Source organism: Chaetodon auriga, chromosome 6 (genome assembly GCF_051107435.1).
Source record: "Chaetodon auriga isolate fChaAug3 chromosome 6, fChaAug3.hap1, whole genome shotgun sequence".
Classification (NCBI taxonomy): domain Eukaryota; kingdom Metazoa; phylum Chordata; class Actinopteri; order Chaetodontiformes; family Chaetodontidae; genus Chaetodon; species Chaetodon auriga.
In genome coordinates, this window is record NC_135079.1 from 18,117,655 (window position 1) to 18,130,615 (window position 12,961).

Sequence of the window (12,961 nt, forward strand, 5' to 3'; positions counted from 1 at the left end):
ACTCCTCCCTCATTAAAAAAATCCCCAACCTATGATTCTGCGTTTGTGCACTGGAGGTTTCAAGTTTCCACATCACACTTGTGTAAGTTGAATACTGGGAATACTGGACCAGGATTGGCTTCCAAACTAGATGTGATGTCACAAATAATGCTGGTTGGCCCGCCTCTTTAAAACTGGATTTTTCGTGAACACAGACAAAGTGTGAATGTGGAAACAGCCGTCTGGTGTCAAACTGTGCACAGACATCTCTCTGCACAGTGAAGCTCAAACAACCAACTGCACGAACCAGAAGAAAATACATATTTTTGAGAGGATGGGGACTTCAATGGTCTTATTGTCTCTGCGCTACTAGACATAAAGCCTTGATAGAGATTGTTGAATTACAGTTATAGTGCAGACGTATTCTGCAGTGTCTGTGCGCGTGGTTATTTTTTTCTTGCCGCGGCTCGGTTGACCGACTTGAAAGGGAAGGACAAAGGCTGAAGGGGGACGGTCACGTGCTGCCCCGTGTACAAACGCAGCCACATCATCCGACTGTCCAGCGTTCTGTAACCGATAAATCATTGCAGGTACAGGAGAGCGGTGACAGTGCGCTAAGGTCACTCTCTCATGAATAGGGAACATCTCTCTGTGCAGCTGCTAAAACGGCACTCAGCGAACTTAAGTGCCACTTTCAGCTCTTGGCACACTGCTTGCCCTTTCCCACATGATTCAAACGCAGCAGACTTTAAACTGAGCCATACTTAAAATACACACACATATACATCACGCATACAATTCGTCTTCGATCAGACGAAGCATTAATATGATGAACATGATCTCAACCAGAGAACTGACGGTAACATTTTGTCTGGAGTGAAATATACAGACATCAAAAGATAGCGGGGGGGAGTGGTAATAGTCAAGTTATTTCACATGGGTCTCATGTAAAGTCTGCAGTTTGATAGAATCAATCCACCTTGACCACATATTGGTAAATTTATCTTGTTGTCATCTGAGGGAATGTGTCCATTTCTCTATTGTGTATATTTGATGAACTATATTGATCCAGTCCTCAATCAAGGGGCCTTGGGGCTTCAGTCACTTATGAATTATGGCTTTATTACCAACAACCAGCAGAATTTCCATAAGTGTTCGGTCTTCGGAGTTTATCTCTTGTGGTGTATTGTATAAGTACATTAAGCACAAGAACATTGACTTTAAAAGGGATGGTGGTTCTGAGCACCTGCTCCAAGTCTTCCAGTAAGCAGTCGGGACAGGACAGGCCCGAAATATATGATAATATATGTGCGTTTCTGCTGTGAGGTAATGAAGAATCGAACCAAACTCAACAAAATTCCCTCCAAGTAAGGGAGCTTATAGTTTTCCACGCTTTTTGGCAGACCATACGCCTGCATATTCCTCCCCTGAGACAACCCTGGCAGCCGTAGTTCATTGAGTTCCTGTCCCTGAGCAGACGACTACAGATGGATTTTAGGATATATCAGTACATTTCCTGACCCTTCATTAGATTGTCTATTTCAGCCCATAATCCGACTCGATCTGGGGGATAATCTAATACGAAGATGAGAGGGCGCAGTCTGCCGCCACAGTGTTTCAGAGTTAGGCTGCTACACAACCACAGACAAGGACGCTTCAAAGAAATAACAGCTGTAACAGATATACACAGAAAACTCTCCAAATGCATCCTCAGCTGTCAATATTTGAGGATCTCTTTCTTCCAGCCCCTTGCCACTCACGGAAATTCAAAGATAAAACATACTGCACTCAAAGAGCCTGAACTTTAGCAGTGACAGCTCAGCCAATACAAACTTGTTTACCTGCTACAAGATGCCAGATAAGACAATGCACACACACACACACACACACACACACCGCTGATAGCAGAAAGCAGGCCTATCAACAAGAGTGGTGCAAGATTGAGACAAACAAAAGGATCACATGACACTGTGAGGCAGAGGATCACATCACGACATCAGGTCCTATTTGTGCATTTACCTTCCTTCTGTTTAGCTATTTCCTTTAGATTTTCTCTCTGTGATTTGGAGTATTTTCAAATGCCAATTCAGTCACAATTTCATATTTGTTCCATGTGGAGGTGAGACATTTGTTGAGTCCTGTGGGATTCAGTGTCTGCAGTCTGCACTCGTCTGCTGATAGTGATTTGCTTTTTAAAGGTTTTTAAAGGCATCACTTCTTTGTGTCTTGTTTTCAATTTGGAGAGACGGAAGACGGAAATGAATCACGATGGGCCCAAATCATGTCATGATCAGGGACAAATAAGGAAGATGCAAACAAATTCGAAATACTTTTTCAAGCTCTCTGCTCTGTCCAAAAGTATTATACTAAGCTGAAAGACTGGAGGAAAAAAACAAACAAAGGAGGAGGGACAGAGGTAGGTTTTTTTGCACTGGGATGAGTCTGTGTGTGTGTTTGTGTGTGTGTGTGCGCACGTGGGCTGGTCACACCAGTCTCCCTGTGATGGATGACGAAGCGGGCGTTGGTTGAAAGAGATGAAGAGACAGAGAGACACGCGGAAAGAAAGATGAAGGAGGAGCGATAAATAGCAAATGAACAGCAGGGACAGAGACGGAATTATAAATGCTTTCTGTATCATGAAAGCAAAAATACATTACAGCCAATATCACTGAGATGTGGTTTCATATAGAACTCCACGCCTGACGGGGGAAAAAAAAAGATAAAGGAGCAAGTGAAGGGCAAATGAGAGATGGGAAGAGGAAAGAATAGCTATTAGCGTGTGACTCAGAGGATGAGTAGAGGACACAAAACAAGAGTCTAATTGCCTGACTAATTGGAGTCTTTGTTTCCAGTTTCCCTTCATTGGGCTGAACGGATAGAGACAGACAAAGGAGCTTGACTGGGCTGGATAACACAACACAAGACGAGACTGCTGGAGCTAAACAATATTCAGAGAGTATCATCACTGCTGGATTTGAAATATGAAATATTTATTTGGCAGGAGCATATAGAGTGTGTTTTTTTTCCTGCTGAGAGACAAACTCCTTTCACGAGCATCTCAAAGAAAACTGTTGCAGGGAGGTCTGAAGAAATGTACCAAAGCCTGAGAGCACACGCAGACAGGCAGCTTCACACACATTCACACACACACACTCACACCCTCAGTATTACTAACCTTGTTTGTAGTGATCAGAGCTGAGGTGAAATGGAGACAGTGTACTTCCTATCTTTGGTAAATACCAGCGCTCCTCCTCTTCTTCTCCCTTCATCTCACCTATCTGCACTGCTGGCTACAGCTATTTTCCAGCACTTTTCCAGTATCTGCTTTCTTTTTCCAACTCAATTTCTCATTAATGCTATCTGACTGTCAGCCCGTCTCTCTCTCTCCCTCTCTAATACCCACAGGTGGTCTTTAAATAAAAAGACTGTGCTCGGCGAGTGCTCCCCTCTCAACTACATTAATGATACCAGTGTTTAGAGCTGCCCCAAGGAGACGCACAAACTTCACTTTTCTCCCCTCGCGCTCTCGCCCCTCTCCACTCCATTTCTCATGTATTCCTCTAATCCATCAGAGAGCTATCACGCTGCTCTTCCCTGCAGCCGCAATAAATCCTCTTTCTTCCATCCCCTGCCTTCGCTTCGTCCCCCTCTGCTCTCCTTCATCCCCCTGTCTCTTCCTCCCTCTCTTCTCCTGTATCTTGTCCATCGCCTCTCTGCAGCTCTTATCCCTCCATCTACCACATCGCATTCCCCCATATGTAATTATCTAATATAACATTATAGCGTTACTATCTTCGACGCTTTCTCTTCTCTACGCCTCCTCTTCACCCCTGTCTCACTTTGATTTTGTAGTAACGCTCCTACAATTCTCCCACTGGCCTGAATGCATGGAGATGTGAAGAAAGAGTATCTGACAATGTTTTGCTCTCCCGGGGTTTGCAGAGAAGGTGAAAATAAGCATATGCTCTTTTCATCACAGCAAACTACAGTTATTAAGTTATACATTACATCAAGGTCAAACAGTACTACAGGTACAAGCTGAGCTGAGCTGTATTAATGGAGAAGTATAAGAGGTACAGCAGTATGCATCAGCAAGCAGGGAGAGTTAAGGCTAAGTCAAAGAATGCCATGAAAAGACCAAAACTAACAATGAATGGATACAACTAACAAGCATTGTCTGCATATCCAAAGCCTGATATTGTTCCATGCCATAGAGCTTTAGTTCATCAGTTGAATGCCCATTCATGTTGACATGATTCACTGCTATGTTGACAGACAAGAATGTGTAAAGCCTTTTTTAACTGCAGTATACTTGGAATTGGAGAGAAAAGACATGATAATTGTTTAAATATACTGCACACTTTCCTGGAAGGCATTCGTAGTGTTTCACTGCTCATTTTCTCACTCACACACACCTGACCAATCATAAAGGGTGTGTGAATGTCAGATGGTCGGCCGCGGAAAGTTAAAGAAATTGTCGGATGGAGACTAAGTCGCCTCCCAAACAGCTTACATATCTGTTCCCCAGGTGCTCTAATTTCTGTGTTTCCTCAGACTGGGCTGATCATCCGTCATCGTTGCTGTCTCTAATCAGGTTTGGCCAGAAGCGGCCTGGTGTTACCGTGTGGCCGTACTCGTGCACTACTGCCAATCAGATGTCCGCTACCACAGTCTTTCACAGCTCGAGAGATCCCCATCAACACCCCAAAAGACCCTCTGATTAAATACAAGCCACTGCGCACACGAACACAGACATACACACACGCACTCAAACAAAGATTTGTGTCTCGGCAGGCTCCCATCACTCATAGAAACAGATGGCGGAGTGAAGGCCTGAGGGAAGAAAGTGGGACAGAGAAGTCACTGCAGCTTGCTGGCAAACAGCTTCATTCCAATTCAACAGCTACAGCGTATCAACCAATTACCTTGAGCGGAGAGCGCTTCACATTAAGGTTGGCATTCACACACAAACACAATCAGGGATATTTGTGCACACAAGGACAGAAACATAAAGACATTAACCCACATGTAAGTTGAATACATGCATATCAGAAGACAGCGCAGGTGCTTGCTTTAGAGCAGGTGCAACACTCAGCTCGTCTCCACGCTCAATCAGTATTCCTATGATGCCATGAGCACAAGTACTATACTTTCCTCTCTCTAAATGCTTGAGTCTCAGCGCCAGCTAATAGCCAGCAGTGCTTAAATGATTCAATTATAGATACTGAGAGATCCCATAGTGAAATAGCTGGTCATTCTCCACTAGGCTTCCCTCATTGTTGCCCAGGAGAAGCACAGTTAACTCACTCCTTCCAACTATTATTGGTCTTTGGAGGCTTTCTGTTAAGTCATGTGGATAGAAAACAAATGGGAGCATTTGCAGTCCGCGGGAATGAAAGTGAGAGAAAGACGAGGAGGTAGAAGAGGGGAAAGTTGAAAGAGGAATGAAAGGCCTAACGCTCAGACATTCACAAAGAAGAGGAAGAGCACACATCAACGCCCACGTGTCTGCGGAGGATTGGGCGTAAATGTCACTTCCAGCAGTTTGTGAAGTGAAAGCCTCTCCTTCAAAATGCCAGCTGTGGTGTCCCAGATAACCTTGGAATCCTCTTCTGCCGCTCCTGCCTCACCACAGCACCGTCAAAGATCAGCAGCAGCCATTTTTAATTTCAACCAATACACCCCAAGGTGAAAACCTAGACAGGCCATGCTCATCTACAGAGGCACGTGGAGGCGAACGCTTAAGAAACACAGACGTTGTTTAATTGACTTTCGCTTTCAGCCGGCGCTCGTTAGCTTTCAAAATCTTTCAAACAATATTCCCCCTAATCCTCAACTCACTGTCAATCACATCCCAGTCTGAGCTCCTGAAATACTTGATGTCAAGCACAGCGTCAGACTAGCTCAGTATGCTACTCAGCACAGTTCAGTTTATAGAATTTTAGCAAATGTCAATCTCCCCGGTGTTGTCTATACAGCCCGAGGCTCCGGTAGCTGTGTCAGAGAGCAGAGACAGTGTTGACAGGGTTATCTGGGTTCCTCATCTGACTACTTCACTGTCACTCATCAAGCTGCTGTGACAGCACCTAGCAGGCACCGCCAAACGATCACGTAACAGGTATGAGCAGAGGCAGAAACAAAGAGCGAGACAGAAAAAAAGGCGCACTTTCAAACTGAAACAGTGTTATTTTAAAAGTCATGACAACAGGTTCAAGTGCCATCAAAAAGAAGCTGCTCTTTGGCACTTCCTCCATTAAGTAGGTCTGCAACTAACAATTATTTTCATTCCACTTGATGTGTCTGCCTTTGTATTCTCTGAATGGATTAATTGTTTAGGCAATAAAATGCGAGAAAAAGTGAATAACAGCCCAAGAAAAAACAGTTCAAGGTGGCATCTTCAAATTGTTAATCTCACAAACATAAAAACATATTCAATTTACTGGGATAGAGAACAGAAAGTAGCAGCAATCCTCATGTTTGAGAACGAGCAAGGAAGAAAGAATCATTTTGTAAAAAAGTTAGATGATTAAAGTTGTTGATTTTCTGTCAGCGAACTAATAAATTCATATACATCTTAATAATGGGCCAAATACGAGCAGTTCACTGGGGCTATAATATGATGAATCGTCACATGGATCCATTTCATTGACATGGAGCCACAAAGGACAGAAGACATTGTTTGTCCTGAGCAAAACGAGAGAAGCTGATCCAATCCTGATTCCCCAAAAATTGGGACGCTGTGTAAAATGTAAATAAAAACAGAATGCAATCATCTGCAAACAAACTGAGTTTACCGACGGCAGTTTTACAAAGTGTTCCTGAGCCCATGTGTTAATATCCTTCATCCAATCATGTGTTCACGAAGTGGTGAACCTGGCTTGTCTGTGAAAGCCTGAGCCTTTCCAAGATGCCCCTGTCATACCCAATCATGATACTATCACCTGTTACCAATGAACTATCTGAATATCGTGTTCTATTTTATTTATGTTCAACACAGCTTCCTATCTTTTTTGGAATTTGGGTTGTAAAAGACTGACGGATTGAGACAGCAAGAGGGACAAATACTATCTATCTTCAAGTTTTATTCAGCAAACTTTAGAATTATAACACAGGCAAAACTCTTTTCTTAGACACACACACACACACACACACACACACACACACACACACACACACACACACAGTCATTACCTCCAGGTGGTCATGGCCAGGTGGTGTGGATGGCTATCAGATCTCCCAAACAGGTGTACTGATCCAACTTCCCTGTCCATCCCATTGATTTAAATTGCCACCAAGGACAGACTTTCACACAGCGCACGACAACAGGAAGGCCACACCTCACCCTGTCGATGAATAGACGGCTGAAGAAAGCCTGCACGGCATGCTACAGAAAGCCTTGACCCATCCTACCTCTTTTCCAGCTTCAAATCCACTGCCCACGTGTAATTGCCATTATCATTACATGTTGAGATTGAGGGGAGGCCATAAAAAGGGACAGAGAGACATTGAGGGCCTGATGGGAAGAATGTGGCAGTTTAGATGAGGGTGGTGCACCTGAAAGCTCCAGCCGCAGTCATCCAAGACGCAGGGTACCCGCGGAGGGACCGCCAACTGGAGGGCGTTTGGATTTTATAAGCGTGTGTGTATGCACACGTATGTTCGCTGATTTCAGTGGCCTTTAACTGCATCGCATGGAAATCTCAACAGGCGAGTGAAGTGTTTCGTGACCTCAACAACAATATGTTTCATTCCCTGACAATATGATTCAACCCCGCAGCAGCCATTAGTCACTGTTCACTCAGCTCTACTACAGGCGGCTGTACGGCTCCAATGAACCGAGACGTATAAATAACCGCAGTCCAAAGCGCGAAAGAACAACCTTGCTAAAGTGGGAGTGTCTGTTGTGCTTCATTCTGCTCTCCTCTGTTCAATTACATTTCTGAAGGGTTGCTCTCTGTTTGGTTGTGTTCTGCTCTGAACCATTCAACTCAATTCTTTTATGCTCCATTTTACTCTAGCTCTGTCCCATTTCATTCTTTCCTCGGCCCACTATGATAATAACCAGGAACAGTAGGCCATAAACTGTGAAAGTTGTTTTGAATTGCAGCTTTGTGGTAGAATGGCGCCTGTAAATAGGCTCAAATGACCCTGAATCTCCGTATTCTTCAATAACAAATTGCACATGAGGATGAGGCTGCCAGGGGATAGCTGTAGCCTACGTAATGACAAACGGCTTTCCATCAATAAAATAGAGTGTAATGTTCGAGCAACACCTAATTCATTTTGTTCAATTATTTCTTTATTTTATCTGATTCACAAATGTTTCAAATTACCAGGTGATAACATCTGTCTAATGACTGATTATTATTGCTGTACACATGCTCTGATGGATTTTTTTTTTTTTTTAGAAAATTATATCTTGTTCTGTTCTTCACAGCTAATTTCCTCATTTCAAATCCATCCCATCTAATTTGAAGAATACCTTTTATGAATGCATGGCGATTAATCCTGCTGTGCACACAATTCGCCACGCTCGGGAGCATATCAGCTTTGCTATAAACAGGTCGAGTGTAATAGCGTGCGAGGGATTCATGTCGCACGGTGCGGCAGACGGAACATGTGGAAGATGACAAATAAACAGCATTTGCTGTGGGATGTTTCAATAAAGTCATCAGATGCAGAGAGGGATTTGAAATGTCACGGTGTTTAACGAACACATGCACATTAATGCATGGAGGCATGTATTTGCTCGCATGCAAAAATATGAATATGTTCTCTTACGCACGCCCACGCACAGGAACATCAAACTAGATTTCACCTAATTATCTTAAGCTAGACTTTCACGCCATCTTTGACACACTTCCCCTAAAGCATGTGATCGAGTGTCGCTGTAAACTAAAAACAGATTTGACTTTAGTCATTAGCCCCTTCCACACGTAAAAACCCCACCACTTCCACAACCGTTCCATCTCTGGTATGCAACATTTCACATTCTGACAGTGGAATCATGCATCACTTTGCGCATCAGGGTAGAAAACATGAAAAGATTTTGAGAGGTACTTGAGCAACAACTGGTGTGTGTGTTTGTGTGTGTGTGTGTGTGTGTGTGTATGTGCGTGCAAGGTGATAGATATGACTGTTGTATCAGATCTCAGTGGGGTAGAGGGCTCACAGCGAAGGCATGTTCTCTGCAATAGCTCTCCTTGACTGGGAAATTCTTCTTGTATGACAACCAGCCCAAAGTGAAGAAAACTACCCCGCAGATTCTACATACATAAAGCCATGCTCATGCCCACCCACTCAAACACGCACCCAAAAGGACACATTCACAAAACATGAGATGTCACACCCAAATTTCTCAGTGGAACAACCTTTTTAATGTACCCGTCATATTCTGCCTCCATGCCTGGTTACTCCGCTGTTGTCGTAGATTGTCTAAGAACACAAGCCGCTATTCAGACAGGAAGAGAAAATAGAAAAACTTTCAGCCGCCCCCTCCTCTCTATTCTTCTTCTTCTGCTTCATCTTTTATAATCTCTCTGTACTCTCTGATAGTCTGGCGTGCCTGCTGTGCTAACTAGGCCCAGTTAAGCCTACACACAGACAAAGACAAACACTCGCCAACAGGTCCTAGTCTGTATTCAGCCCCTTATGGCATTAATGAATTCATTAATTATATAAAATGTGTGTGTTTGTGTGTGTGTGTGTCTAAGTGGACCTTTACAAAGGAAGGCAGAATGTGCAACAGATGCATTTAAATGAGCAACAAAGATTTTTTTGTGATTTTATACATGTGAGTAAACTGTGCTACTATAATATCAACTCGGCTTTCAAAGTCGGCACTTAAATCACTCTAATGTTCCACAAATTTTGTTCATATGGTGAGTTCAGTCAGGGCCATGAAGTCATTAGTGCTGTTCAGATCATCTGACTATCAGCAGATTTTTCAAAGCGCCATCAGCACACCTACACTCGCAGTCACAACAGAGAGGTCCATTTACATGCCTGCTCCACACATCTATTCATAGTGCTGCTGTCTGCTGTCACCACCGCACTGCAACCTGATTCATGAGCAATTCGACTAATAAACCGTTTCTCTGATACTTTAGGCCTGCAAATGTGTATTTCATTATCTAGTATGTCATCATGTGTGCACAGACAGCAGACGTGGTCCCGCTTTCTGATTGTCGAATTGTACCACAATGACATGATCGCATTCTGTTACCGTTCGACAAATGAATAATTTTGAACAAGTCACAATTCAAACAAAATCCTGTTTGACACATTGGAGCATGACGGTGGAGAGCTCACTGTCTGCATGTTTTTCTGTACTCATTTGTAATGTTGGGATACATATCAATATCATACTCTAGTCCTTTTCATTATTAGCATACTGATATCACAGAGGCTTGGAAAGCTGCTTTGACCCGTCGTCTTTTTAGCAAACCATGACAAGAATGTTTCAGACTCACACTGACATTGCAGCCGCGATCCACAGCTTTCAGCTTTTGAAAGGGGCAGAACTGTAAATAACTAAACACATTTTTTTCCTTTGGCTTTGTTGTGTGCATTCATCATCCATTTTGTACCATTTAGAAGTTCTAAGATATTCTGAACCTTCACTACAAACACCATTGGCAAGGTGTTTGTGTGTGTGCGTGTGTGCGTGTGTGAATAATTAAAGGAAGCACTGTCTGGCTTCATCCAATCAAGGAAATGCAGGAACCCAAAGGAATAAAAGCACTGTTCTTAGGATCTCCTCTCTTGCTGCATAATCATATCAACTTAACAATGACTTTTGAAGCAAACTGCACATCAGTACTCATACTAGAGGGTGCTTTTATGCAAGCAGCTCCCAGCAATTAGGGAGAGAGATGTGTTGAAACTGAGAGGAGCTGATTAGGTTAATACATTCTCATTTTACATTTAGAGAGAGGGGCCTTTCAACTGCAACGATCGTCCTCACTCAAGCACTCTACGCATGTTAACTCATGCATACATATTTGAAAGTGCACACATATCCACAGAAGAGGCGCATCACCTGATTTCCAGTGTCCAGTGAACAAGCCTTCTGAAGCAATTATGCTATAAAAGAGGTTGTAGTCAGACATGAATGACTCTAGACGGAGCATGATGGGTACAGACTGCTGCTTAACAGGTAGAGAGACACTTTACCGGTAACAGCCACGAGACCTTCCTCAGAGAAGCTCTAGTGATGGTGTGTATTTGTCAAGCTTACTGTAAGTTGTGAATAGGGGTTTGTTTTGGTTTCTGCACTGGCTTCACAGTGAAATAACTGTGCCGTTAAGAAATGTGTGTGGTTGTCACAGGTACTTACTGCACAGACTTGGAGGACTGGGACCTGAACTTGCTGAACTCGCCTGGAGCTGTCCACTCTGTACCCAGCTGCAATACACAAGACAGGAGACACAGATCAGAGCGGGTGTAAGAGAAAGAGTGTACACAAGTGTGCAAGGGGATAAGAAGTACAACTGAGGAGTATTTGTCAGAAAAATCCTTCAAAGAAATCAACTTTGTTAGCCAAAAACGCCAACTTTATGATTCACAGGAACACTCTGTGACTATGTTGGAAGGGTCCTGTCTGTAAACAAGTAGGATTACAAAAGGTTGTCCTCGTCAGCTCATTTTATTCTCAGAAAATGGATTGGTAGGTTGAAATGGACACTGCACGATCTTGCTGGCGTCCTTGATTATGATAACACAGCAAATGAAGTGTAATTGGGAAAACAAGACACTATGCCCCGAAGCAACAGGGACAGAAAATCAGGAGGCAAGTTCTGACAGGCAAACTGAGCAAACAGATGAGAGCTAATGGCTATAAATCGCCAGAAAATCAGAGAGAGCAATTCCCTGCCAATGCTGACTCTAAGAAGCCGGCTCATCGGGACCCCTGGGGCCTCCATTTCAGCCCAATCAGTGCCCATTCATTTCCTCGGCAAGCCAACGCGACTAATTAGGGCCCTCGACTGCTGCTGATCCATAATGAAAGAATAAGGCTAAGATCACAGCGGGCATGCCTTTAATTGTTTGTGCTGGCCACACTGCGGGGATTGAAACTGGTCAGAAAACATTGTGGGGTGTGGTGGTGGTGACAGATCACAAGAGCCTTGCAGCTTGTACAGTAAATAGCTGCCAATCCTCACTCTGGGTACCACGATGTTTTCACAGAGAGCAGCACACATAGCAACGTGCACCTTCAAGATAATGACACACACACATATGACACGGTAATTATGCAATGGTACCTCGGAATGTATTTGCTGGCAAGAGAAGAGAGTCACTATGGGAAGAAAACCGAAAAAAACAGGCAGCAATGTCTGTCCAAAATCAACCAGACCCCTGGCAGCCTGAAAAGCCTGTGAGAGTCTTTGTGAAGCAGTTGGCCGGAGAGGAGGAGGACACAATGTGTGCTACTGTGTCTTCACTCTGAAGCCCCGCAGCATGCTGCTGCCGGAGTACATTTCCACACCAACAGTTTCCTCACATATTCCTCCTCCAGCACAGAAGAAGGAAGCACGGTGGGAGTTAAATCACTAGCAGAGAATATCTACATGAAAAAGTGAGAAAGGTAGTAAATTGAGCTCAATCAGCTCGAATTCATTTACTAAGTTTACATTCAAGATGAAACGTTTCTTTCAAACAAATGTACACTTTTAAATGTGTATTGACATTCAAAGAATTGCAGCAAATGACTTTGTGTTGATTTTTCAGTGGTAGTTATTTGAAGTTGAAGCGGAGTGGAGAGCAGGTTCATGATGTGGTGCTTATATAGTCTTAGGTCAGCATTCGATATGAAATCTAAATTTAAATTAACACTGATGCTTGTTTAATGGTGTGTATCAGAGTCTGTGGACCATCAGACCATGCTAGGAGAGTACCGATTCAGCATTAGCGTTGATGCAACTGTATTCAATATAGGATAGTTGGATGTGCTACGCCAGTAGCAGCTAATGTAGCCTCT

At 43.5% G+C, this 12,961-nt stretch overlaps 1 protein-coding gene across 1 annotated transcript in view; it reads right to left on the reverse strand.

The window, feature by feature from the left end:
• Nucleotides 1-12,961, reverse strand: part of b4galnt4a (beta-1,4-N-acetyl-galactosaminyl transferase 4a) — a 133,535-nt gene that overhangs the window by 24,217 nt on the left and 96,357 nt on the right. Inside the window, exon 7 of the mRNA XM_076734105.1 lies at nt 11,318-11,385. Within this exon, the coding sequence (XP_076590220.1) occupies nt 11,318-11,385 (68 nt within the window). The remainder of the gene's footprint in view (nt 1-11,317; nt 11,386-12,961) is intronic.